General features: G+C 40.3%; 1 protein-coding gene across 7 annotated transcripts in view; it reads right to left on the bottom strand.

The window, feature by feature from the left end:
- The window catches only part of AFF3 (ALF transcription elongation factor 3), a 576,277-nt gene that overhangs the window by 258,147 nt on the left and 295,274 nt on the right, over positions 1 to 22,856 (bottom strand). For all 7 annotated transcript variants that reach the window (XM_059134519.1, XM_059134520.1, XM_059134521.1 and 4 more), the window contains one exon: positions 14,518 to 14,565. In XM_059134519.1, coding sequence (XP_058990502.1) covers positions 14,518 to 14,565 — 48 coding nt within the window. The remainder of the gene's footprint in view (positions 1 to 14,517; positions 14,566 to 22,856) is intronic.

The following is a 22,856-nucleotide window of genomic DNA, read 5'->3' as shown; positions in this document are numbered from 1 at the left end:
GTTTTCCTATTAATGCTGAGTTTTAAAGAATCTGTAAACAGATACCTAGGTTCTTTAGGGGAGTTAATTCTAGGTCCGTTTTTTCCCATAGCCAAGAATCCTTTCACAAAGCAATTGCTTCTTAGCAGTAAAGATAATCTCACAAATATTCTACAGCTAGATATTCTAGATAGAAATTTCTTTAAGTGAACCTTGTCTCTAATGAATTTGAAAATATTCAATTATCCTAACAACAAGAAAACCAGCAGCTAACAGTCATCAGTTCCAAAATAAAATGTTTATTTCAATCACAGATTTACAAAATTGGTTTACCTCCAGAACTGCATTTGATGAACAAAAATATTTTGTTAGACGCTGACTCACTAAGATGTGTGTATTCACAAATTTACCCAGCAAGAGATGTTACAGCCATATCAAATAGTAAGTGAGAACAATAGCTTTTTTTCTGTCCTGGGCAAAATGTACACTGCCTTGAAACCTACATTAGCTTGGTGTTACCTGGCCAGTTGGTGGCAGAGCTGTTGTCGAACACAGGAGTTTTTGAAAAAGCTCAAATTTCCGGGGCCACTCATGCCTGTGCAGTCAGGGGTGCCTGGGTTTCTGTCCCTTGGAACTCTTGCTGTCTCTAGACTCTCCATCTTTACCCACCTCTCTCGTGAGGAGGAGGACAGCACTGACTGTTGCTGCTCATACAAGGGCTAATAGGGGCAGGAGTTGTCAGTAATGTACAGCTCCATGCAAGGCAGCGTATAACACAGGCTGATGCAAAAGAACCATATTCTCAGCAGCACAGTACTCAGTAACTAGCTTATACATGAACACGCACTTGAGCTCACTCTGCAGGAACTCTAAGTGGTCGTTCTACGCTCGCTACACATCCCTCATGCAACTCGGCACACACCGATCCTCAATCTAACTCCTTCCAGTCACCTTGCGGCTTCTTAGCACTGCGGCAACAACCGCAGCCATCACACACCCCTTTGTCTTGTACCCTCACAAGAAGAATTGGGTCAGTCTTGCATTTTGAAAATATTCAGACTTTTTAAAAAAAAATTGCACTGTATGTGTTTATGAGGTTGGGCTCCGGAGACCCGAGTTTGAACCCTAACCCTGATCTTAAGTGCTCTCTACATCTCTGTTGCTTCTTCTGTAAAATGGGGATGACATCATATAGGGTTACTGCAAGGATTAAAAGGGGTAATAGATGTGAAGGGCATAGTTAGCCATCAATATATGTTAAGCAAGGCCATTATGATGCTTTCTGATGCTTTAAGTCATGTAGTTTGCTCTAATCCAAGGAGTCAATTCAAATCCCTGTGCCTTAAAGACAGGGAGGTTATGAAGCAATATTGATTTGATTAACTGTTCCTCATTTTCAGTGATAAAGGTCTAGAACACATCCTGTAAGCTTTCCCAATGCTCCTAAGATACTGGGGGTGGGGAGAACGGGAGAGGTAATGCATTTTTTAAATGTTCAAAGCAAAATTACCGCTCATTTAATTTCCTAAACATTTGGTCTAATTCGCCAAATATTTTGCTCACTGCTTTGTCTTCCTTCCTCCATTTGCATGTGCTTCGTTTTTGATGTGGCACACACTTTAAAAATACATTATTAAGCATGTCACCCTTGGAGCTAGCACTCTGTCCCCTGCTTATTCTTAACCAATCTCCTTTTGTGTTCTTTTGTGCTGAAGTGATTAATCATTTCAACTATTCAAGGGTTGCTGATGATCTTTCTAGATGATGCCAGCTACGATGACCCCTCCTCCCCCACCATCCACACCATTTAAAACATGCTAGGAATCTGCTTTGGAGTCTTTATTCATGTCACAGTGGGCTCCTCATTTCATACAACAATAACTAGTGGACCTCCCAAAGAACTCTGTGTTCATTTCACGTGTTTTTCCAGAGTCTGGGCTTGGGATGTGTATGGAGCAGTTGGTGAGAGATGTCGGTGGAAAAAAAACACAAGGAAATAGGAAGTTAAGAAGTCAGAATGATAAACACTTATTTTACAGACTAAAGGAGACATTTTTTGCTCACAGTCTGGAGAGAACATGTTGCACCTCATTGTTTGATTTCATCTTCCTCATTGCATGTGGCTGGGTTTTCTCACCCCCACCCTGCCTCTTTCCAGTTATTTGCAATGGAATTTTCAAATGGCTTTTGTAGTTCAAGTTCAGTCTCAGACTTACCAGGATCTCAATCTGAAATTTGGTTACAGAGAAGCAGCCTGGGTAGGTTTTCAGGGATTGGTCATTTTTTAGAAGCTATTACTAACATTTTTAGCTAACTTTAAAGGTTCTGTTTTGAAAAGCCTATTTTTTTACTCCCCGCTCTCCCCGCCCCCAGATATACAGCATTAAACTGAATTCAAAACGTGTTTAGGGGCACCTGGGTGGCTCAGTGGGTTAAAGCCTCTGCCTTCGGCTCAGGTCATGATCTCAGGGTTCTGGGATTGAGCCCTACATAGGGCTCTCGCAGAGAGCCTGCTTCTTCCCTTCTCTCTCTGCCTGCCTATCTGCCTACTTGTGATCTCTGTCTGTCAAATAAATAAATAAAATCTTAAAAAAAAATGTGTTTAAAAATTGGACCAAAATACTGCTAGGTCACAAGTTATTGCAGGGAAGGGAAGATTAAAATGATTCATAAAGGAAATATGCAGATACACGTATTTCAGTAATGTTAAATGAATTAATATAGAATCCCAGGGTAATTTTAAAAGAAATATGTACTTTACATACAGAATTAATCTATATTTGAGACTATTAAAAAGATATTTACAAGTAGCTGAGGATAGAGTTTAAATTATGGCACAATATGTCAATAATAAACATGCTGATCTTAAGATTTTTAATCACATTTCAGAGGCCCAATCAATGTTCATAGATAAATACTTTGTTTAAAAAAATAACATAAAATCTTTAATATTTTTAATTCCACAGAACCACAGATGTCTAATTATTTAGGAATACTATGCAAAAAAAAAAAAAAGGCACTGAAATAAAATCTATATTATACTGAAAATCTGTAATAACAAACAGTGTACTGCCCATAGGTCACAACTTCTGAATGTCCTGGGAAATTCAATGGGGAGAGAAAGATACACATTTGTACAAACAGGCACATCCTTTTAGTGAGAGGAGGGATGAAGGAAAGGTATATTAAAGAAAATAAATCCCCTACTGTTAGCATATAACAATTGTTCTCAAAGCTGATACCTGGAGGGACAGGAAGAGGTATACCTTTCCTGATTTATCATCAGAAACTTAAATTGCTGAGGAAAGCAGTATTTGGTAAAGGGCTGGTCTCCAGAGAGTGGAGGTGTGAGTAGTGGTACTGAGCACAGTACTTCTCCAGAAATACTAATGTCCAAGTGGGGACAAGAATGGGACAACATGCCATGTGCAAAACCATGGTAATGCACAAACAGGGAAATACGCCATGTGCACAAGCTAGTTAGAAGGCCGATGTTAGGTTGCCTGTTCTGAAATTACAGGCTGTGTGGATAGCTTTCAAAATCAGAACAAAATAAGATGCCTCTAAGTATGGAGCACGTTCTAAAAGTTATACAAAATGTCTGAGTTCCAATCCCTACCTTTAAAAAGTACTTACACTGCATTGCATCCAACCAACATAAAACAAAAGACTTGCACACCTACAAATCACATTTTTCAGAACTTGTAAGACAACAGACAAATGAAATGGAAAGGGAAAATAAGGTTTCTAAATCTTCTCAGGTTATGCTGATCTAAATAATTATGAATATAAGGACTACAGAAAATGTAGATTAATATCTAGATAGATGGTTGAATTTTTTAAGGCCCTTATCTCTATTTAAGAAATTATTTTCAACTTTCTTATGTGGATACAAATTTGTAGCAAATTTGTAATTTCACATCCTTCAATTTGAAAAAGTAAAGGAAAACACTGTGTGTGGTTTTCATGATAATAAATACAATTTTTAAATGTGTGTCTTGAGCTGACTGCTTTTAGGTGGATGTGTTTTAATTGTTCTAGGAACTGCCTTCCACAGAGCATATTAGCAGTAGAAAGAACTTTGACTTCCAGCCCTTGATGTTATGAGCAGCAAAATGATAATTAACCAAATTATCCCTGCGAATTTATTATCTTGATTTCTTTAACTTGTACATTACACTCATTATCTATCAAAATGAAAAACTCCGTCTCCTGAAAGATAATGAGAATACAAGCAGCAGATAGAAAGGGCTAAGCTCTCCTGACGTATACCCCAGCAAGAGCTGCTGGACTCCTTTTCACTCCCAACCCCCAGGAGTTAGGGGTTAGGAGGTGAATTTTCATCTCTCTTGCATTTGAGCTAATTGTAGGATGTGTCCTAATGCTCCCAGGTCACAAACAGTCTTGGTTGTCCTTGGAGAGCTGATATCTAGGGGAGCTACCACCTTAATATTTTTTGTTGCAGGACTGGAAGGACAATAAGATAGAGAGGAAGAACAGACATTGAGTAAAAGGTCAAAGTCATCCATTCATTATTCCCCATCCATTTATTCAGTATTTATTAAACATTCGTTATGTGACAGTCATTTTGATAGTCCCTGGGGATAGACGGTAACAGCCTAATGAGGACATGAAAGATCATTATGACTCAATGTAATAAGTGGAGGGATAAGAAAAAAGGGTCCCTTTCCTGGGGAAGACAGAATAGGAGCATCTAACTCAGACTTGGGAATCAGGAAGGCTTCCTGCAAGGAGTGACCTCTCAAGGGAGGCTTGGAAACAGCTGAATTTGGGGTGAGAGGTAGATGGAGCATGTTCTGTAGACAGAAGAGCACAAGGTAAGCCCAGAGGCAAGGGCAAGGTGCTTGATATCACTCTTGCAGAAGTGGAATATAGAGTGTGAGGTAGGCAGTGGGGAAAGATAATGCTGGAACACAAGGCAGGGCTAGGATGTGTGTGGCTCATCCAGAAATCTGACTCTGTCCTTAACCCAAAGGGGAGTCACTGAAATGTTTTTTAAAGTGCACATGCTTTGGAAAGTTGATACTGCCTACATTGGGGGAGCTGGCTAGAAGCAGCCAATACACAGGTTGCCGGGGAGGAGGTCTCTGGAATAATCTAGGTGGGAAAGGATGATGGACTGAACAAGGAGGGTAGCACAGAGATGGAAAGAAGCAGACCTGTTTGAGGGTGATTCAGAAGACAGACTGACAGCTTGGTGTGGAACCGAATGTGGTGAGAGTGAAGAGAGTGCAGTGGGTTGAGCAGCTAGGTGAATGACAATAATGCATGCTGGAGGCAGAGCCAGCGGATGTGCGAGATGGCATTAGGGTGGAGGTGTCCACGACACACATAAGGGGAGCAACTGGAGCCCTGGGTGGCTCAGTCAGTTAAGCATCTGACTTTGGCTCAGGTCATGATCTCAGAGTCTTGGGATGGAGCCCCGTGTCAAGTGTCCTGCTCAGCAGGGAAGCTGCCTCTCCCTCTTCCTCTGCTCCTCCCTCTGCTAGTGCTTTCTCTCTGTCTCTCAAATAAATAAGTAGAATCTTTTTAAAAAAGTGGAGCAATTTGGGGCCACCTGATAGATGAGCATGAAACTCAGAAAACAGCTGGGGTCTAGATATACACTTGCCCGCCACCACAGCACAAATGCCACCAGAAGCTGGAGAAACTGTAGGCTCTAGAAAAAGAGGGAGATGGGACAGATGTCCAAGGAATCCTGATACATAAGGGGTAGTTACAAGAAGAGAGAAGCATGGAGAAGCCCAAGAGGAAATGACCACCCAGTGGGAATAAACCCAGGAAGGTGTGGTGAGAGAGGCTAAGGCTTGATCATTTTGAGGTGGACATTGCAGTCAGCACATGGGACGCCCACCAGTGTCACATGGGAATGGTCACACTGGGAACAGTCTCTGTGCTTAGCGAGAAGAGGCCTGCGTGGAGTGGGATGCTGGTAAAAGCAGTTTCAGGGGAATGCAGGAGGAGGAACCGGACAGCTTTAGGATCATGAGGAAGTGGAGGTGAAGGCACACCTCGGCTCTGGCCAAGGGAGCCAACCGAGGAAGGAGAAAGAGCCCCAAGGAGTGCAGCAGAAAAGATGTTCTCTTTCAAAGTTGGAAAGCAGGAGTACACACTTACCCTGAGGACAAAACACTCTGAGCGCCCCAAGCTGGAGGAGACCTGAGAGAGACGGCACCACCAGCTCCTGAACAGGCCGGAAGTCAGGAAAGACGGAAGGAGGGATGCATGAGATACAGGTAAGTTTCCAGGTCTGTCAGCAGGTTTCCAGGTCAGAATGCAAGAGGTTGGCCAGACAGAATCTAGGCCTGTTTGGTTCACTGTTATATACCCAGTGCCTAGTACAGAGCCTGGCACATTGGCCAATGAAGCCAGCAGGCCAAGGTGCTCATGCTAATAGCGTCTGTCTCCTCAGCGTCTGGGTCCGTGAAGCTCCTGCTGAGGCAGGAAGGAGGTCCAGATGTCAGAGGTATAGAGCAAGCAGGATGGTTTGGCTATGCCAGATTAACCTGGTTCTTGGGGATGAAAAAGTCTTTCTCTGTATAAATCACAGATACATATACCATACACAGATGTATGGCATATTTGCTCTATTAGAATTTGGGGGGGCAGCAATTAGGAAGAGTGTCTAAACATTCCCTGGAAGGGGATAGCAGGATAAACAGCACAAGCCAGCTACCGTGATCCTGGCCTGAAAGTGGGATTCAGCATAAACAAGAGGTCACAACAAGCTGGATGCCTAGAGGGTTCCATGATCCAGGCCCCAGAGCTGACTGCTAGAGAAAAGTTTTCACTGCCCCATCCTGGAAGTCCTGGAGGCACTGGGGGTGGGGTAGATTCTAAAGGTGGACAAGAGACCAAGCACAATGGTGCCTTGCTAATGGGGTGGGGGCATCAAAGAGGACATGCCTCAGAGGAACGTAATGCCTCACACATGGCGATTTCAGCCATAGGCTAAAACTGGCCAGTTTTCTGGGGGAAAGATGACTGTGCCCTTAGAGAATTTGATGGGGCAGAAACAATGGTAAAAGGTCTTCAGTGACTTGTACTCAAGGACCTGTTTGCATGGATCAGCTGCCTGAGAGAATTTCTAGGTTACAGAGAGAAGCAAAAAAACATAGGGTAGAGATGAAGAAGGTCACAGGGCCTTTTATGCTAGAAATTTTCTGACACAAAGGTTACACACATGCAGACACACATTCACAGTCTAAAAATACTTTGGGAAACAAGGAGGATCTTATTTGTCTGCACATGTTAAGTACTAACATCACTTCAGCAAATATTCTAATGTTTTTGTGCTTCTTAATTAGCACTCCAAAATATTCTTTATTAAATGACTTAATATAATCATTCCATTAATAATTACCATCTTTGGATGGTTTTCAAAGTCCAATGAGCACACATGCTTATATTATACTTAAGTATAGAAATGGGAAAGGGGAAATAAAATTGCATTCATTCTGTTAGGTAAATTTAGCAAAGAACATGAAGCAAGTCGAGTGGCTGGTACTATTAGCATTTCACTGTTGAAGAGCAGCACTTAAGAGAACCCAAGATTAAACATAAGTGTGTTCTTTGGGAATTTACACAGTTGAAAGTACTATCAGATATTAGACTCTCATGTGTATTGATATTTTCTAGAAGTAAAATAAAAACCACACTGCAATCATAAACTTCATTCATAGATAAAGAGAACACGCTTTGTTCTAGGTGATCCAAGGTTAAGCACTTATTTTTCTGAGAATGAGGATTTACCGATGCACAAAGAAGCAGACTACCATGAGGGTGCTGTGAAAGCCTGAGTGGCAACCACGGGTGAAAAGTCTAGTCTGATGGATCACATACGCTTGTCAGGCAGCGACTGTCTTTTCTTCTGTCTCACCCTCCTACACTCTTGTGTTGCCAGGGGAGGACTCTGCAAGGCACCTTTCAGAGGAGCACTGGCATCGAAAGGAATGCATCTCTATTTGCTTTCCTCCCCACGTTCTCTCTCTTACTCATTCTATAAGCATCTGTCCCTTTTGTGTGTCTGGCAGATGTTTTAAGCCATGGCATAAATCTACTGCTTTTTGAGTTACATTCGATCTCTTATTTTTTTGTTCTGTTGATGTCCCTTATCAGGCGAGAGCAACAGAAAATATACAAAATCAGGTGTTTTTAATGCCTTGGTCCTCTAACGTAATGCTGAGCTTCAACAAGTATCCTCATGAGAAACTGTGAAACTGGGTCTTTGACCTTGCCTGAAGACAAGGCTGGCTGATACATGCTTCCCTTGTATGTCTCCAAGTCTTTACTAGCCTGGCTACAGCAGGAGGCACACAGCGCTGTTAGCTTCCATGACATCCAGTGGCATCTAGGTGTTGTTAACATGCCATCTATGTATCTCCTCTTTTCACTCAGTCAGCACCTTGAGAGTAAAATAGTGACCAACACCCATGAAAAGATATCAACTGAAGTATCAGTTGACTACTGGGGGCAGAAAGTATATTCCCACAGACCTCTAGCTAAATGGGCTGCTAACATTCCTTTGGTCTTCTATCCCCATAGTTCTGTAAATGCCTTTGTAATTTCTAAGGATATGCATCAGAAAGACAAACACAGAGAGGCAAAGCTATTAGTGCCCAACAGGAGCTTCCAGACCTGTAGGGTTCCTTTGGCCATCACTGAATAATAGATCCTGAATTAGAGTGGTCTCTTGCCCCACCTCTCCTAGAAACTGCACATCACTGGAGTGATCACAAAGTCTACAAAGTATAGCCAAATGGCCCCAGGATGTAGAAGCAGGCCATTGGATACCCCTCATAGACACAAGGATGCCCTTGGCAAGCAGAGATGGAGTCATTTAAGTAGGGCTTTTGGTTTCAGCCAGAAGGACTAGCATAATTACATCTCTTAAAAATGCATCTATGGTTGTAAAATAAGGTATACATTGTGGTATTTCTGTTTCTAACCATTCAGATGACCAAATGCAAAAAGAGAAATGAACACAAAACACTACCAGCCAATAATTTTGTCTTGGGTAAGACTTGTAAGTTTTGTCTGGTGAATTTCTCTAGGTCTACATCAGGTTTACTCCAGCTTTGATTTTATTTCACTGCAACAAGTAATGGGATGTATTAATGGAACTCCACTGCAGCTGTACCTGGATTGATTTTGTCATTCGTGGGCTTCGTTTTGTCACTAATAAAATCGTTACTGTTTGAGACAAATGAAATAATTGATAAAGGAATGAGTGTGAGCTTGAAAAAGCCTGTTGGGTCTGAAGTAAGGGAGATGTGACTGAGGTTCATCTCTGCAAATGACCCAAACAGGTCACTTAAAACAAGTTGTCTCTTTGTCCTCTATTTTCTCTATAGACTGGTTAACATAATTTCCTTTGGGTTAAGGAGCATATAGACATTTAAGCACAAGGTTTGTCTTGGCCTACCATGCAGGTCTGAACAGTGAGGGAGTCATAATAATGGACACTTCATATAGCAGTGCTTTAAACGCTCTCTTCACTCACAGATCTCCCAGAATCAAAACCAAAAATCTTATCCAGAAGGCTCCTTAGTATCTAGGAAAAGAGTTCCTTCATTTGCTGTAAGTCTGTTCAATTGTAATGTCAGGAAACTGATTTGGGCCCCCAGAATTTAAACAAGTACGAGTTACCCCCTTCCTATCAACAGAAATGCAACTCTATGTAAATATTCACTCTAAATATTTCATAGGAAATTGGAATTAAATTAGTGACTAAAGGTGAAAACCAAGAAGATAATCTGCTCAGATGTCACACTGAAATTATCTTTAACTATATCCTTTAAGTCCAAACCAGGATCTCCAACAATAGTTTCTTATTAGGAAGGCTCACTAAGCTATAAGTAGTGTCCCTCAACTACTGCTATCTAAAGCTGTCTTGCATAAAATTTGTGCATGCTAGATTCTAGCCCTGCGCAACCCCATTAAGTTGTAAACGGATTTTATTTGCTGAACAAATGTTAATGCCATTCTACGTTAATGGATAATGCTACGAAAAGCACCTAAGTATTACAGCACTGGAACCTTTAAGAATGAAATATAGTGTAACTTACAAAACTGTCTGTTACAAACATATGTCAGCCATGAGGGCTCCTAGCTCTTATTGCCCATCTTCACAGAACTCGGTTGTAATTTCTCCCTCGGTTAACTGAAATTTGCAATAATACACAGATTTATTAGGTCCCAGGGTTAGAATCCTCTGAGTAAAAGTAAAAAATAATTACACTTTAGAATATAATGTAATATTCAAATGACTTGAAAACAGTCACCTCAGCAAAAATAAGAGAGGGTAGAGGAAAAAGAAGCTTAAAGATGAGGCTGATAACATTAGCCATAAAACCTCTGTGAGTTCAAGTGCACAAATGCATGATTTGGCACTTCCAAACCATAAACACATGGAAATGGGAAACCTCCCTTTCACGGCAAAATGCCCGAGTGGTTTCATTATTGCACCAGGGGGATTTCTTCATTTAATAAGATAGCTTAGTAGAGAAGATAGAGAGGGTGCTTGGGCCCGACGGTGCTTGTTAAAATCCCAGCTCTACCACTTTCTAGTTGTGTGACCTTGGGCAACCTGTGTTTCGATTTCTTCGTCTGTAAAATGGGGATGTTAACAGTTCCTGCCTCATGGGGGATCTGTGATGGTTAAAGGAGCTTATACATGCAGGAAACGGAGAATAGTCCCTCATCTGTAATGAGCACTCCATAAATGTTAGCTCACCATCATTTGGCACTTGCTCTTACCTACAGGACTGCAAATGGAGAGGCCCTGAATGGAAACTATGGCTTCTCCTCACAAAAGGTCTCTTGACTCACTTTCTATTCTGTCTTGTCCAGGTGCTGTTCCCTCTACTGCACAGAAATCGCACTCAGTAAAGTCACTAATGAGTTTTTTGTTGTCCAGTCCATGGATGGTTTTCAATCTTTGTATCTCTTTCCCCTTCAGAAGTCCTGTGCACTGTTGAGCTTGAAACCCTCTTTCTCTGACTTCTAGAACCTTTGATGGCCATTATCCCTCAACTTCCCCAGTTGTGCCCTCTCCCTTTCACTGGCCATTGGATCTTACTCTCCCTGGCCCTTAAGTGTTAGAATTTTGGTTCTCATTGCTTCTCAGTCTCTTGTCTCTCTCCAGGCAAATTTACCCATGTCTGTGATCATATTACCAATGTGATAATTAGTAAAAAATGCTGGCCTGCTGCTTAGACCTCTGTTCAGAACCTCAAACCAATGTATGCTCATCTACATTCTCCATGTTTCCTGGACTGTCTCAAAGGTATTTCAAATTCAACATGTCAAAAAATTAATGCAGGATTTCATCCCACCCCCACAAAATAGCATCACCCTTAATATTCCCAGGCCTTTGAGTGCCCCACCGAGCATCTATCTATCCTCTGGGCCAGCTGCAACAGCCTCTCACTCTTCTCTTCTTCCCCTCCTCCCCTCAATCCATTCTGCTTAGCAGCCAGAGTAGAGTATCTAAACGGCCAATCTGATCACATCATTCTGGCTCATAGTCCTTCACTGCCCCCCTAAGCTTATCTTGGACAGGGCTGAGAAGGCACAGCCATCCCTGGCTTGTCCTGCCTGGCTTTTGTCACTTACTCTCTAGCCACTCTGGGCTCACTGTCCTTGCTGGGTCCCTAACTAGCCAAACCCTTCCTGTTTCTCTGCCTGGAGCCTCAATATTCTTCTCCTTAGGTCGGTTTCCTTTTCATCCTCCAACCATTAGTCGAAATGTTGCTTCCTCAGAAATGTTGCTTCCTCAGGGACGTTGCTCTTGACGTGAACTGAGGTCATGTGCCCTATGGTGGGCTCTCAAGAACCCTGAGTACTTATCGCAATTAACACTAGACATTTATAAATAAATGTCTAAATAAATGACTAAAAAATAAAACTTAGTATCTATTCCTTCTAGCACATGGCCGGTTTCAAGAGGGTCATGTCTGTTGGGCCCACCATTATTTTCCCAGTACCTCCCATATGGAAAGGGCATGCTAACACCTGTTAAGTGAGTTTCTCAATTTTCATTATTTTAAGGCAACTTCATGACCTGCTCCTTCTCCACAATAAGAGCCACCACTTAAGTGTTATAGCTCTAAGTAACAAGTACCTTGGTGACTGTGACTATATCAGGTTTACATAAACTGATCACAAAGGGAGAGAAAGTGATAAGGAAAACTGGGCTCCACAAAGACTATCCATGGGAACCCAGTGCTAAAAAGACCAATAAGTCATGTCCATGATTTAGAGCAAATGGAATCTCTTTGTGAGCTATCACTCACTCTTCCTTAGAGGATTCCTTCATTCACTCACTCACTCATTTATTCATTCTACAAAATCAAGAATTCTCAGTTCCAGACATTAGGGGCACTGTGTGGGAGGAAGACCAATGTGGCAGATGCACAATAAATACCACAGAGAAGGAGCCCCATGCTTGTGTTTGGAGGAGAGGAAATGCTTAGTACAAGAGAAAAAGACAATCTTGGAAAATGACTGGTGAGTGAGAGGCAGGGGACAACCAAGGAAACATTCTGGGCAAAACTGGGAACACTGATGTGATCCTCTAGGAGCTCCCTCAGTACCAACTATTACTACCTGTCCAGCTGACAGGTGAGGGCGGAGAAAAGGCCCACCTGGGTACCACCAACACCTCTGTTTCCACTAAGCCTATACCATTTCCCATTTGACAGCTACTCATGGGCTCTGGGAAGATGAGAACTTGGAGAGGGCTCAGCTGCCTTCTGAGGAAATCATCTCCATTTCCCTAAACCTTGCATGTGTTTCCAAATCAATTATCTGCTTGGTCCAGGCTTTTCTTTTTGTTCTATGCCTGATTCAACGTGGGCCATGGCAGCGACAGCACCGTGGAATATTAGGGCCAGTATCAGGAAGTAGATGTGGTAGCAGGGGGCATAAGGCTTTGATCAGCTCTCTTGAGGAAAAAAAAAAAATGCTTTAAACCCTTGACTGCAGCATTTATTTGTATTTAAGGTGAAATTTTATGTTACCTCAATGATACCATTTTGCTGTGTGAATTACTCAAGCCCTTATTCAAACTTCGGGCTCCACTTAGAGTACGGAAAAGAAAGGTCAGGTGATAGATTTCTACCATATCCTCAGAAAAGAGAAGAAAGGATAAGAATGGGTAGGATCTTATAAATTGGGAAACCAAAGAGGGATTTGTTGTGTTCCAGTATTACCACTTTGCTGATATAAACACCATAACCAATAAACCAGTGTTTAAGAAGGCTTAAACACTGAATATTTGGACTCCAAACATGAAAGTATGTCAAAAGAGAAACAGGAAAATTATATTGATACTTTACTCTATTTGTTGTTTAATCTGAAACTAAGCCCCGGGTTAGAGACAACACATATATAAAATACAACATGTATTTTAACATATATTAAATGCCAGAAATGAAGCTACCCATTATGACAGCTTTTTTCTATATAAATCTTTGCCAGAAAAACAAAAATTATTATGAACGCAACAGAACAAATTTCCTTATTTTGGTCAACTTGAGAGTTAAAAGATTTATTTATGAAATAATGCTTTCCAGGAAGGAAAAAAAAAAAAAAACCCTGCCTCTGAAAACAATTTGATGATAAATGCAAATTTTTAAACCAAATAATTATATTACTGTCATTCACTAGCAATTCAAGAAGTGTGTAGGATGTCCAAAAGTTAGAAACATATTAAAATAAACGTGTTTTCTTTGTAGGGAATTGCCATCCCATCTGGTCTAATTTGTCTTGGTGTTTTGCCCAGCATAATATCAGTTCTCTGAGAATGTAAATTATTAGGTTACTCCCCTGAAAAAATATGAGTGAAGAAAAAATATGGGTTGAAGATGACATCCTGATTATAAGTTTGAGTACTCAGGAAAACACTAATATGGCGGAAGAGCCCAACCTGAGTAAATCTGGGTGTGAAACTGGTTCATGGAGGGTATCTACTAGAGATTTTGAGGAGGAAAAAGACAGCCTTACAGGAAGTAACTGGCAACACAGTAAGATGCAAAAAAACAATGTGGAAATAAATTTTCAGACACTGAGCATTACCTCTTTGTCAGAGTGCTCCTGATTCTAATTAAGTTTAGGAGAAGAATAACAAGGCACCCCTTGCCTGAGTGGAAAGTACAGACTATTAAAGGATGCTTCTAAACAGGAGGGTGATAAATGGGGGCATCTAATGTGTGCACAACCATATTTTTCATCTCAACTCTGTTCTTCTGTCTTCCAGACGATCACTTTAACACAGTGTCACCTCAGCCTGTACAAAGGCATCAGGTTGATGGGTAGCTCCTAGATTTCAAAAAGAAGCGATGTTTTTGTAAAGTGGCATTTAGGCAACTTCCATGATTGCCCTCAGAAAAAATGAGCGTCAAACAAGAAACAGAAAATAGGTTCCTTTGACAACATAGCCACATGCCTTGTTCTATTTGGAATCTACGTCCAACCAGTTGGTAAGATTTGTTTAAAAAAAAAAATAGTCCTTACCCGAATTATTTCTTCAACACAGCTGTTTGTGTCTCCAGATCTACTCTCCTGAAAGCAAAGGAAAAAAAAAATAAGCCCGATAGCATAGATTTATGGTTACAAAGAAAAGAGTACACGTAAGTGTCTAAACTTGAGTTTGTACTGGAAGTGGCTGATGTGGAACTTAGTGATGAGCTCTTTTCCTTAACAGGGTATCCTGAGTCGCGGCTATGATTGCTGCCTTCTCTGCAGCCCAGCAAATATGCCAGCCAGGAGCACCGACCACACCCGCAGGTCAGCTCTGGGCCTCCCAGTTGCATCTCTGCTAGGTGGGGCAGGCTCCTAGGAGGCCAGCAGCCAACTAACTGGCGGCAGGTGTGAGCGCTGTCCCATGCACCCCCAGGCTCCATCAACATGTGGAAATGCTGTCTCCACTGCAAAAGTGGGACCAGTTCACCCACCAAACACATGCAATGGCTTGGCCGAGTACAATGGCTGCTAAGGCTTAAGCAAAAGACTGTCCCCACTTTCTAAGTAGAAGTCTGGTAGTTTCACCATCCTCAAAGCCCAGATTTACTGGTTTGATGAGCCGAAAACTGAAAGACCAAAAGGAGAAATATCCTCTCAACAGTCGCACAGCATGCTGGGTGTCACACTCCAGAGCCACTTGTTCTGCGACCCACACTGCCCTGTGCTGTGGAGATGTTAAGGGCTCTGAGGAATGGTGGCTTCGGGTCGCAGTCGACACCAGGGAGCACTTTCAGTTCCAGAGATTCTGTGTGGTTACTGCTGGTTCCATAGCTCGGAGCACAGGAAGTGGTATGGTGGGGACATGAAAGCGGCAGCTGCTGGTAGAAGTGCCCGTGGTGGTCTCAGGGAGATACTTCTCTCTGGCCTTTTAATTCAGTGATGTTGGCCACAACTCAGCATGGCATTCGAGAATGAGGCTGTATTCACCATCTTCTCCAAGCCCATTCTCCCATCGTCTTCACAGTGCTCTCCCCACCAGGGAAGCAAATCTGCCCCTTTCCATGTTTTCTTGTTAATTCTAAGTCATCCTGCAGATCACAGGTCACTCATGACTTCCTCAGAGCAGCTGTTCCTAAGCCTCAGCATCATTTACTTCTTCAGAGTACTTACCTCATACAGTACTTAACTCTTTAATGATATCTCCTCCCTCTAGAACATACACTCCACAAATTAAGGGGCTCTGTGTCTTTCAGCTATACTTCACACGTCCTCGGCATGTGCTGTAAATGCCCAGTGCACACTATGTGAAGACATGAGCTTCTTCCTCTAGTCTCGGGAATGTGAGGACTACCGTAATCAGCTTCAGGACTTCACAATATTGCAAAGGCTTTACGGAAGCAGACACCTTTGTACCCTCCCCACCCCTGTGTGCACCATGCCACCCTGTTACCTGTTATTTCATTACCAGGGTTTCTACAAGGTTTATATGGTTTAGGAACTTCTCACGTGTGTGGTAAAATACATATAACAGGAAATTTGCCATTTTAACAGTTTTAAAGTGTATAATATACTGGTACTAAATATAGTCACAATGCCACCACTATCTAGTTCTAAAAGTTTTTCATCACCCTGAATGAAGTTTTCATGCCCTCTGAACAGGAACTTTCCATTCTTCTCTCTCCCAAGCTCCTAGTACCCACGAATCTACTTTCTGTTTCTATGGATCTTTCTATTCTGGATGTTTTATGTAAATAGAATCATATAATATGTGGCCTTTTATGTCTGGCTGGCTGGTTTCACTTAGGATAATGGTTTCAAGTTCCTCCATATCATAGCATGTATCGTATTTCATTCCTTTTTATGAACAAATAATATTCCACTATGTGGATATACCACATTTTAAAAAATTACTCATTTGTTGATGGACATTTTGATATTTCCACTTTGGCTATTATGATAGTACTTTTACAAACATCCATATACAAATTTTTGTTTGAATGCCTGCTTTCAGTTCTTCTGGGTATATAATTAGGAGTTTAAATAGTGGGTCATATGGCAATTCTATGCTTAGCTTTCTTGAGGAATTGCCAAACTGTTTTTGGCATACTATTTTACATTCCATACTATTTTACATTCTGTCCTGTCCATACTATTTTATATTCCCATCAGCAATGTATGAAGGTTATAATTTCTCTGTATCCTCACAAACACTTGTTATTTTTGGTTTTGCATTGTTTTATTTGTGATGGTAGCCATCCTACTGGTATAAAAATGGTTATCTCATTGTGGTTTTGATATGCTTGTGCCTAATTACTATTGATGTGGAGCATTTTTACAAGTGCATGTTGCTCATTTGCATATCTTCTTTGAAAAAATGTCCTTTGCCCACTTTTTTATTGAGTTTTTTGTCTTCTTTATTGTTTGTTGTAAGAGTTCTTTATATATTCTGAGTCCTAGACCCTTATCAGATAAATGATTTGCACATATTTTATTGCATTTTGTGGGCTGTATGTTCACTTTCTTGGTAGTTCATGGATGTACAGAATTCTTAATTTTGATGAATTTTTCACTCTATTCTTTTTCTTTGTTCCTTTGCTCTTGGTATCATATCTAAGAAGCCACTGCTAAATCCAAGGTTCTGAGAGATGTGCTCATGTTCTCTTTTAAGAGTTTTACAGTTTTAGTTTTTATATTTAGGTCTTTAATCCATTTGTTTGAGAATTTTTAGGTGAATTATATTTCCTTATTATTTGGTATGTCTTAGTTAAAACAGGAAAATTATCTTTGTATAAATTACTTCACACTGGTCCCATCACTAAAGATTAATAACAAAATATTTAAGGCACAGACAGCCACTCTTGCTCATGGTGCCTCAGCACAACATACATGCCTATCCTTAAAATCAAGAAAAACAGTGTTAAATAGTATGACAGGATTAGGAGACCCAATATTTCATTACATCCATCCCTCCTGTTTCCCCAAAAGTTCCAGTTTGGTGACACAATGTCATAAGCCCCTCCTCCCAACTCCAATGCCACCCCCAACCCCAGGACTCCTCTAGAAACTTCACCATTCCCTATTTTTTTTTTTTAAAGACAGCAAGAGGGGTGGGGAGTGGGGCAGAGGGAGAAGGAGAAAGAGAATCTTAAGCAGGCTCAGTGCCCAGCTTGGAGCCCGATAGAGGCTCGATCTCACAACCCTAAGATCATGACCTGAGCCAAAATTGAGAGTCAAATGCTTAAACAATTGAGCCACCTAGGCATTTCTGGAAACTGCAGTATTCTAATACTCCAATCAAATTGGATCAGAGAGCTCTTTTTGGAACTTGCCCCAAACCTACTTTCTTTCCAGGGAAGCCTAAGGCAATCATCACAAAGGCTGTATGGTAAAGTCTCTGCCAGGGTCACGCCAGGGCTCAAAAGTGTTTAGAATCATCTCTTTTGGAGTTCAGTGGTGGGGATGAGTGGTCTCATTTAAAAGTTTGTCTTCAAACTCACAACCACTTCGCTTACTCTACTTCCAAGTCCCAATTTTTCCTACCATATTACATACTGGCGGAGCAAATGCTAAGTTCTCATACACTTTCTATTTTCCACCTTAAAACTGTTGAGCAGGAAAAACTTCACTCCATGTTTACCTGGGAGACTCACTCAGGTACACAACATACTAAAAAGACTCTTCAAATTAAACTCTGGGTTTGATTCCTTAAAGCTTTATTTCCCTTGAATACCATACTTTGATTTCATTTGAAGGGATTTATATAAATGACAGGTTGCTCTGATAAATATCTCTTCCTATCATCCTTTAAATTTCCACTATCCTACTCTGAAAAAGGGAATCCACTGAGAGAGACATAGACTATAGTTGCTTATTTAAATACTTCTCTTTTCACTGTAGATGGAGTGTGTAAGATTACTACATTGGGTCATGTCAATGACTGCTCCAACCATGAGTTTTGATGGTCTGGACAGATATCAGGTCATTCCCTACTGGGAGAGACCCTTATAAAGCTGAGAAAGTGTCAGAAGTGGAGCCGGGACAAAGAACTTTTAGTAACAGTCTCCGGAAACCCTGGCCTTACATCACAGTATGGTGAGTCCTTGGGCACTTTCTGGAAAGTTTCTTACTCCTGAGCACACCACCTATGGACCTAAGAAGGGTACCGTGTTGAATCTGAATCTTTAGGACCCCATTTGGATTGCAGTGGGTGTCTATGAGACACAGAATTACAGAAAGTTTGAATTGGAAGGGACCTTAGAGCTCATTTTAGGCCAACTCAGTGACTTTAACAGATGGAGAAACTGTGGCCCAAAGAAGTGAAAGACTTTTCTGAAAATCATTCTGGCAGCAAGAGGCAGTCAAGACAGAATTTATACTCATTTATTCAAGACCAGGTCAGTGAATCTTCTGCTATGTCATACTGTCTTTCTAAGGTCAACCCTTAGAACTGGCTCAACTTAAGGTCACTGTCATGCTTGACGTATGGAAATAAAAGAATTTGCAGAGTATCTGGGTAAATTTCCATGCTGCAAATCATCCAACACTTAGTCACCCATGTGTCTTACTAACCTCCAACATCACATGCATAGACAAAAGGGAGAAGAGATAGGAGAGGAAGTGGAAAGGGTTAAACCCAACATCTCTCCTGTGATATTAACAGATTAGAGACAAGCATTTGTGTCCCGTGAAATTGGAAGACAGAACCCCACATCTTCTTTTCCAAATACACAAAAGGGGATAAGATAGGCAGGTAGGATTGGTATGGGCAGGAGGTAAGGGCTGGGGGAGACTGGAGGGCCTTTCATTTCTTGAGGTCTTTCTCAAATCTGCTATTAGGAGCAGTTGTGTGCTTTGATTATATTTACATTTTTAAAACTTTCAGTGTTTATGAACAAGATTAAAACATGCATGTAATTTACATCTCTAAATTTGTGTTTATATTTTTCACAATAAAGTTATTGCTTTCCCTGGAAAGGTACCCACTGAGAAGGAGGACTGCACAATGCAAATTTTAATTACTCTATATTTTTTTGAGGGCTTGTAGCTGTTGTTTCATGCTGAGTTGCTGAGCCGTTGCTCCGTATTTACTCCGACTTTGATGAACCCAGCCCATTTCCTATCATTATGTTTTGAAATCTGTCATAACAGTCTCACCTCATTGAACCTCCAACTAAACTTCAATTAAAAGCTAGCAACCCCAGCTGATTCTCCAGCTCTACATCCCCGTCTATCACGTTCCTTCTTCACAGAACTGCTTTCCCCAAATCCTACCACTTAAAAATACACACCACGCACCCTGCCAGGGAAATGTAAGGAGCTAAGCTGTGGGAAAGTCGAGCTGGAGAAATAGCCAGGAGCATCCTATCACTGAGAGCAGAAGTCCCTAATTACCATGCCAAGCACAGAGCACTGGAAGAAGCAAGCAAGGCTTAAGGAGAAAAGGCTCGATCAAATCAGTGGGAAATGGCATTTCACTGCATAGATGAAGCTGTACACGTCCTATTTTCAAAAATAGTTTAACTCTTCATCAGACACACTTAAGGCGGAACTTTCATTCTAAAATAGCGCTACTTCACAGTTACAATGCCTTTGTTTGTCTGCAAGCACTCAAAAGGCCCTCAAGCATTTAAACATTGTTTATCACATGCATGCTCTTCAACTCTTCCACAGAAGTATTTTTAAATAAGTCTTACTAGTCTAGATTAAAAAAAAAAAAAAAAAAAACTGAGTTACAAAGAAATGAGATATGCCATCAGTGCCACCAAAGCAGTGGGTGAGGATCTAAGCTTGAATTCAGGGATGACCGTAATTCTACATGCAGCCCAGCCACTGGCTGTATTCCCAGCCTTACCTGAGGCCAGTGTCACCTACGGATAGGGAGGAACCCGGTCAGTTCTCTCTCTCAAATTCAGCCTATCTTACATCCAACCTAGTATCTCCCATTTTGAGGCTATACTCTGCTCCCAACCACCCAAGCTGAAAACCTGCTTTATCCCTCATCAGTCCCCTCTTATCCCCTGAATCTGCTCAGCAAAACAGGGCACCTTGTTCTCTGCCACTCACATCCATCCTTTCCTCTCTGACTCTACTGTTACGCTATCATCAAGGTATTTATACAATGAGAGAAAAAATAAGCAAAAAGAGTAATAAGAAAAGAAAAATGTACAAAGATAGTATCACAAATATGCAAACAAAATGATGACAGGTAGTGACAATATTAATATCAACTAAAGGACAGTTCATAGAAAAAAAAAAGAGGAATTGGAGAGCAAAATACAGAATGAGGAAAAAATAGTCTAGGCATTAATAGAGCATCAAAATAAGGTATGCTAGGAAAAAGGCAGAGACATACAATTGTTGCATTTGGAAATGTTTAATCTACCTGTATTGTTCCTAATAGAAAAAGGATGTTGCACCCTCCTCCATACGAGGAGACAGAAAATTTGAAAAATTAAATAAGATGAAGAAGCCTAAATTGTTAGACATTATGAACGTAGGCAGGAACCCCAGCTTTTCAAGCATACGTGAGACAGTTACCATGGTGGCAGTCATTGCAGCAGTCATATAATGAGCTACAAGAGGGCTCAAAAAAATTCCAAAAAAGTAGTTGTTTTATAGCCCAGACTCTTTAACCATAAGTTATCAAAACGATGGAGCTATAAATTAAACACTGTACAGGCATAAAAATCTCCTAGAATTCTTGGAATAAAACAAATATCACACACTTATAAATAACTCTTTATAGCCCCAGAAAAGTAAAATTAAAATACCACAAAAGAAAATTATGGGATACCCCAAAATATTCTTATAGAAAAATTCACACACACACAAATTTCATTATGGTTTAAAAGAAAGTTTAGGTGCTAGGCACTCAATTAAAAATTTAAAATCAAAAGAGATACAAAAAGGAGGAAACAACACAAAGAGAAAACCAACGAAATATTTGCAACATGAAAAATCAGTAGAGTTTACAAAGCTAAAATGTAATTTCTTAAAAACAAAACACACCACCTAAAACAACAGTCACTTAAAAATCTGTTCAGTAAAAAGAAAGCCCAAATAAACATAAAGTATATGGAAGGATAAATTATATGAAAGAAATTATAAGAGGATACTAATATTAATATTAAAAAGAACACAATACTAAGAAATGAAAAATTTTGATGAAATTAGCAACTTTCTAAAAAACAAAACAATGCACTTAAGAAATAAAGAAGAGAGCGTAACCATAACCGTGAGAGTACAGATTATATTAAATTCAAAATTATCTTCAAATATGGCTTCAAGTCAGATAGTTTTAGAGTGAAGCATTCCAAACTTTCAAGGGAACCTAATTCTATATATTTTGTCTTCCAGAGTAGTCAGTAATGGAAAGCTATGAGTGATTTTATTAAATTAGTATAAAAACCTAACCTAAGAGAATAATCAATACCCCCTTATGAAGATAAATGTAAAATCATCAACAGATTATTAAATATAATTCAATAAAATATCAAAATAATTAGTGGGACTCATTTTAGGGAATGCAAAATGGTTTAATATTCAATATTAGGGAACTTTTAGAGTACGGCATCACTAAGGAAAATATGTAAAACCAGGATCATCTCAGCTTAAAGATGTTTGGTCAGATACCTAGAAAAATCCAAGATTCTACTGAGTCTTATTAAAAAGGGAGATTAAAACATGCTGGAAGTAAACTAAAACGTCAAAGCTCCAGAGCTCTCCTGTGTAGCAGCAATAAAGAATTTAAAAATATGAAAAAAATCCCACTTACAATATCCAGAAAAATAAGTAAGAGCCTTCACTAGAAATGTTCAAGACCTGTAAGAAAAATCTTCAGAATTCTTTTGAAAACTACAACAACAAAATACCTGAAAGGGGCTAAGCTAGATTTCTCCACTCCAATATATATATTACAAAGCCAAATAAATAATATCAAGAGAAATAAACCACAAACTGCATTAACTTAAAAAAAAAAAACCTGAGATGGCAGTCACATAACAGAAAATCAGTCACATTAAATAAGTGTATAATTCAGGGGCATTTAGTACAAACGTTTAGGGCACAATGTTATAGATGACAATCACCTCTGCCTAATTCCAAAATATCTCTATCAATTCAAAGTAAAATTCTGTACCTACTAAGCAGTTTCTCTCCATTCCCTTTCACATTAGCTTTTTAAATATGATTTTATTGTATTAACAAATATTTTACTGAGCTGAAAAGAATAGAATGAGAAAACCATTGATAAGTATCATTTACTTATATGAGTAGATTTTACAGTGGAAATAGTATCTCTCATTTATATGTTTCTGACCAGTTCCTAGCAGAGTGCCTGGTACAGTGTCATAGGCGCCTGTTGATGTTTGTTGAATGAATAAATAAATAAG

Source organism: Mustela lutreola, chromosome 9, assembly GCF_030435805.1.
Source record: "Mustela lutreola isolate mMusLut2 chromosome 9, mMusLut2.pri, whole genome shotgun sequence".
Taxonomy (NCBI): domain Eukaryota; kingdom Metazoa; phylum Chordata; class Mammalia; order Carnivora; family Mustelidae; genus Mustela; species Mustela lutreola.
This window is presented reverse-complemented; position numbering and strand designations above follow the sequence as displayed.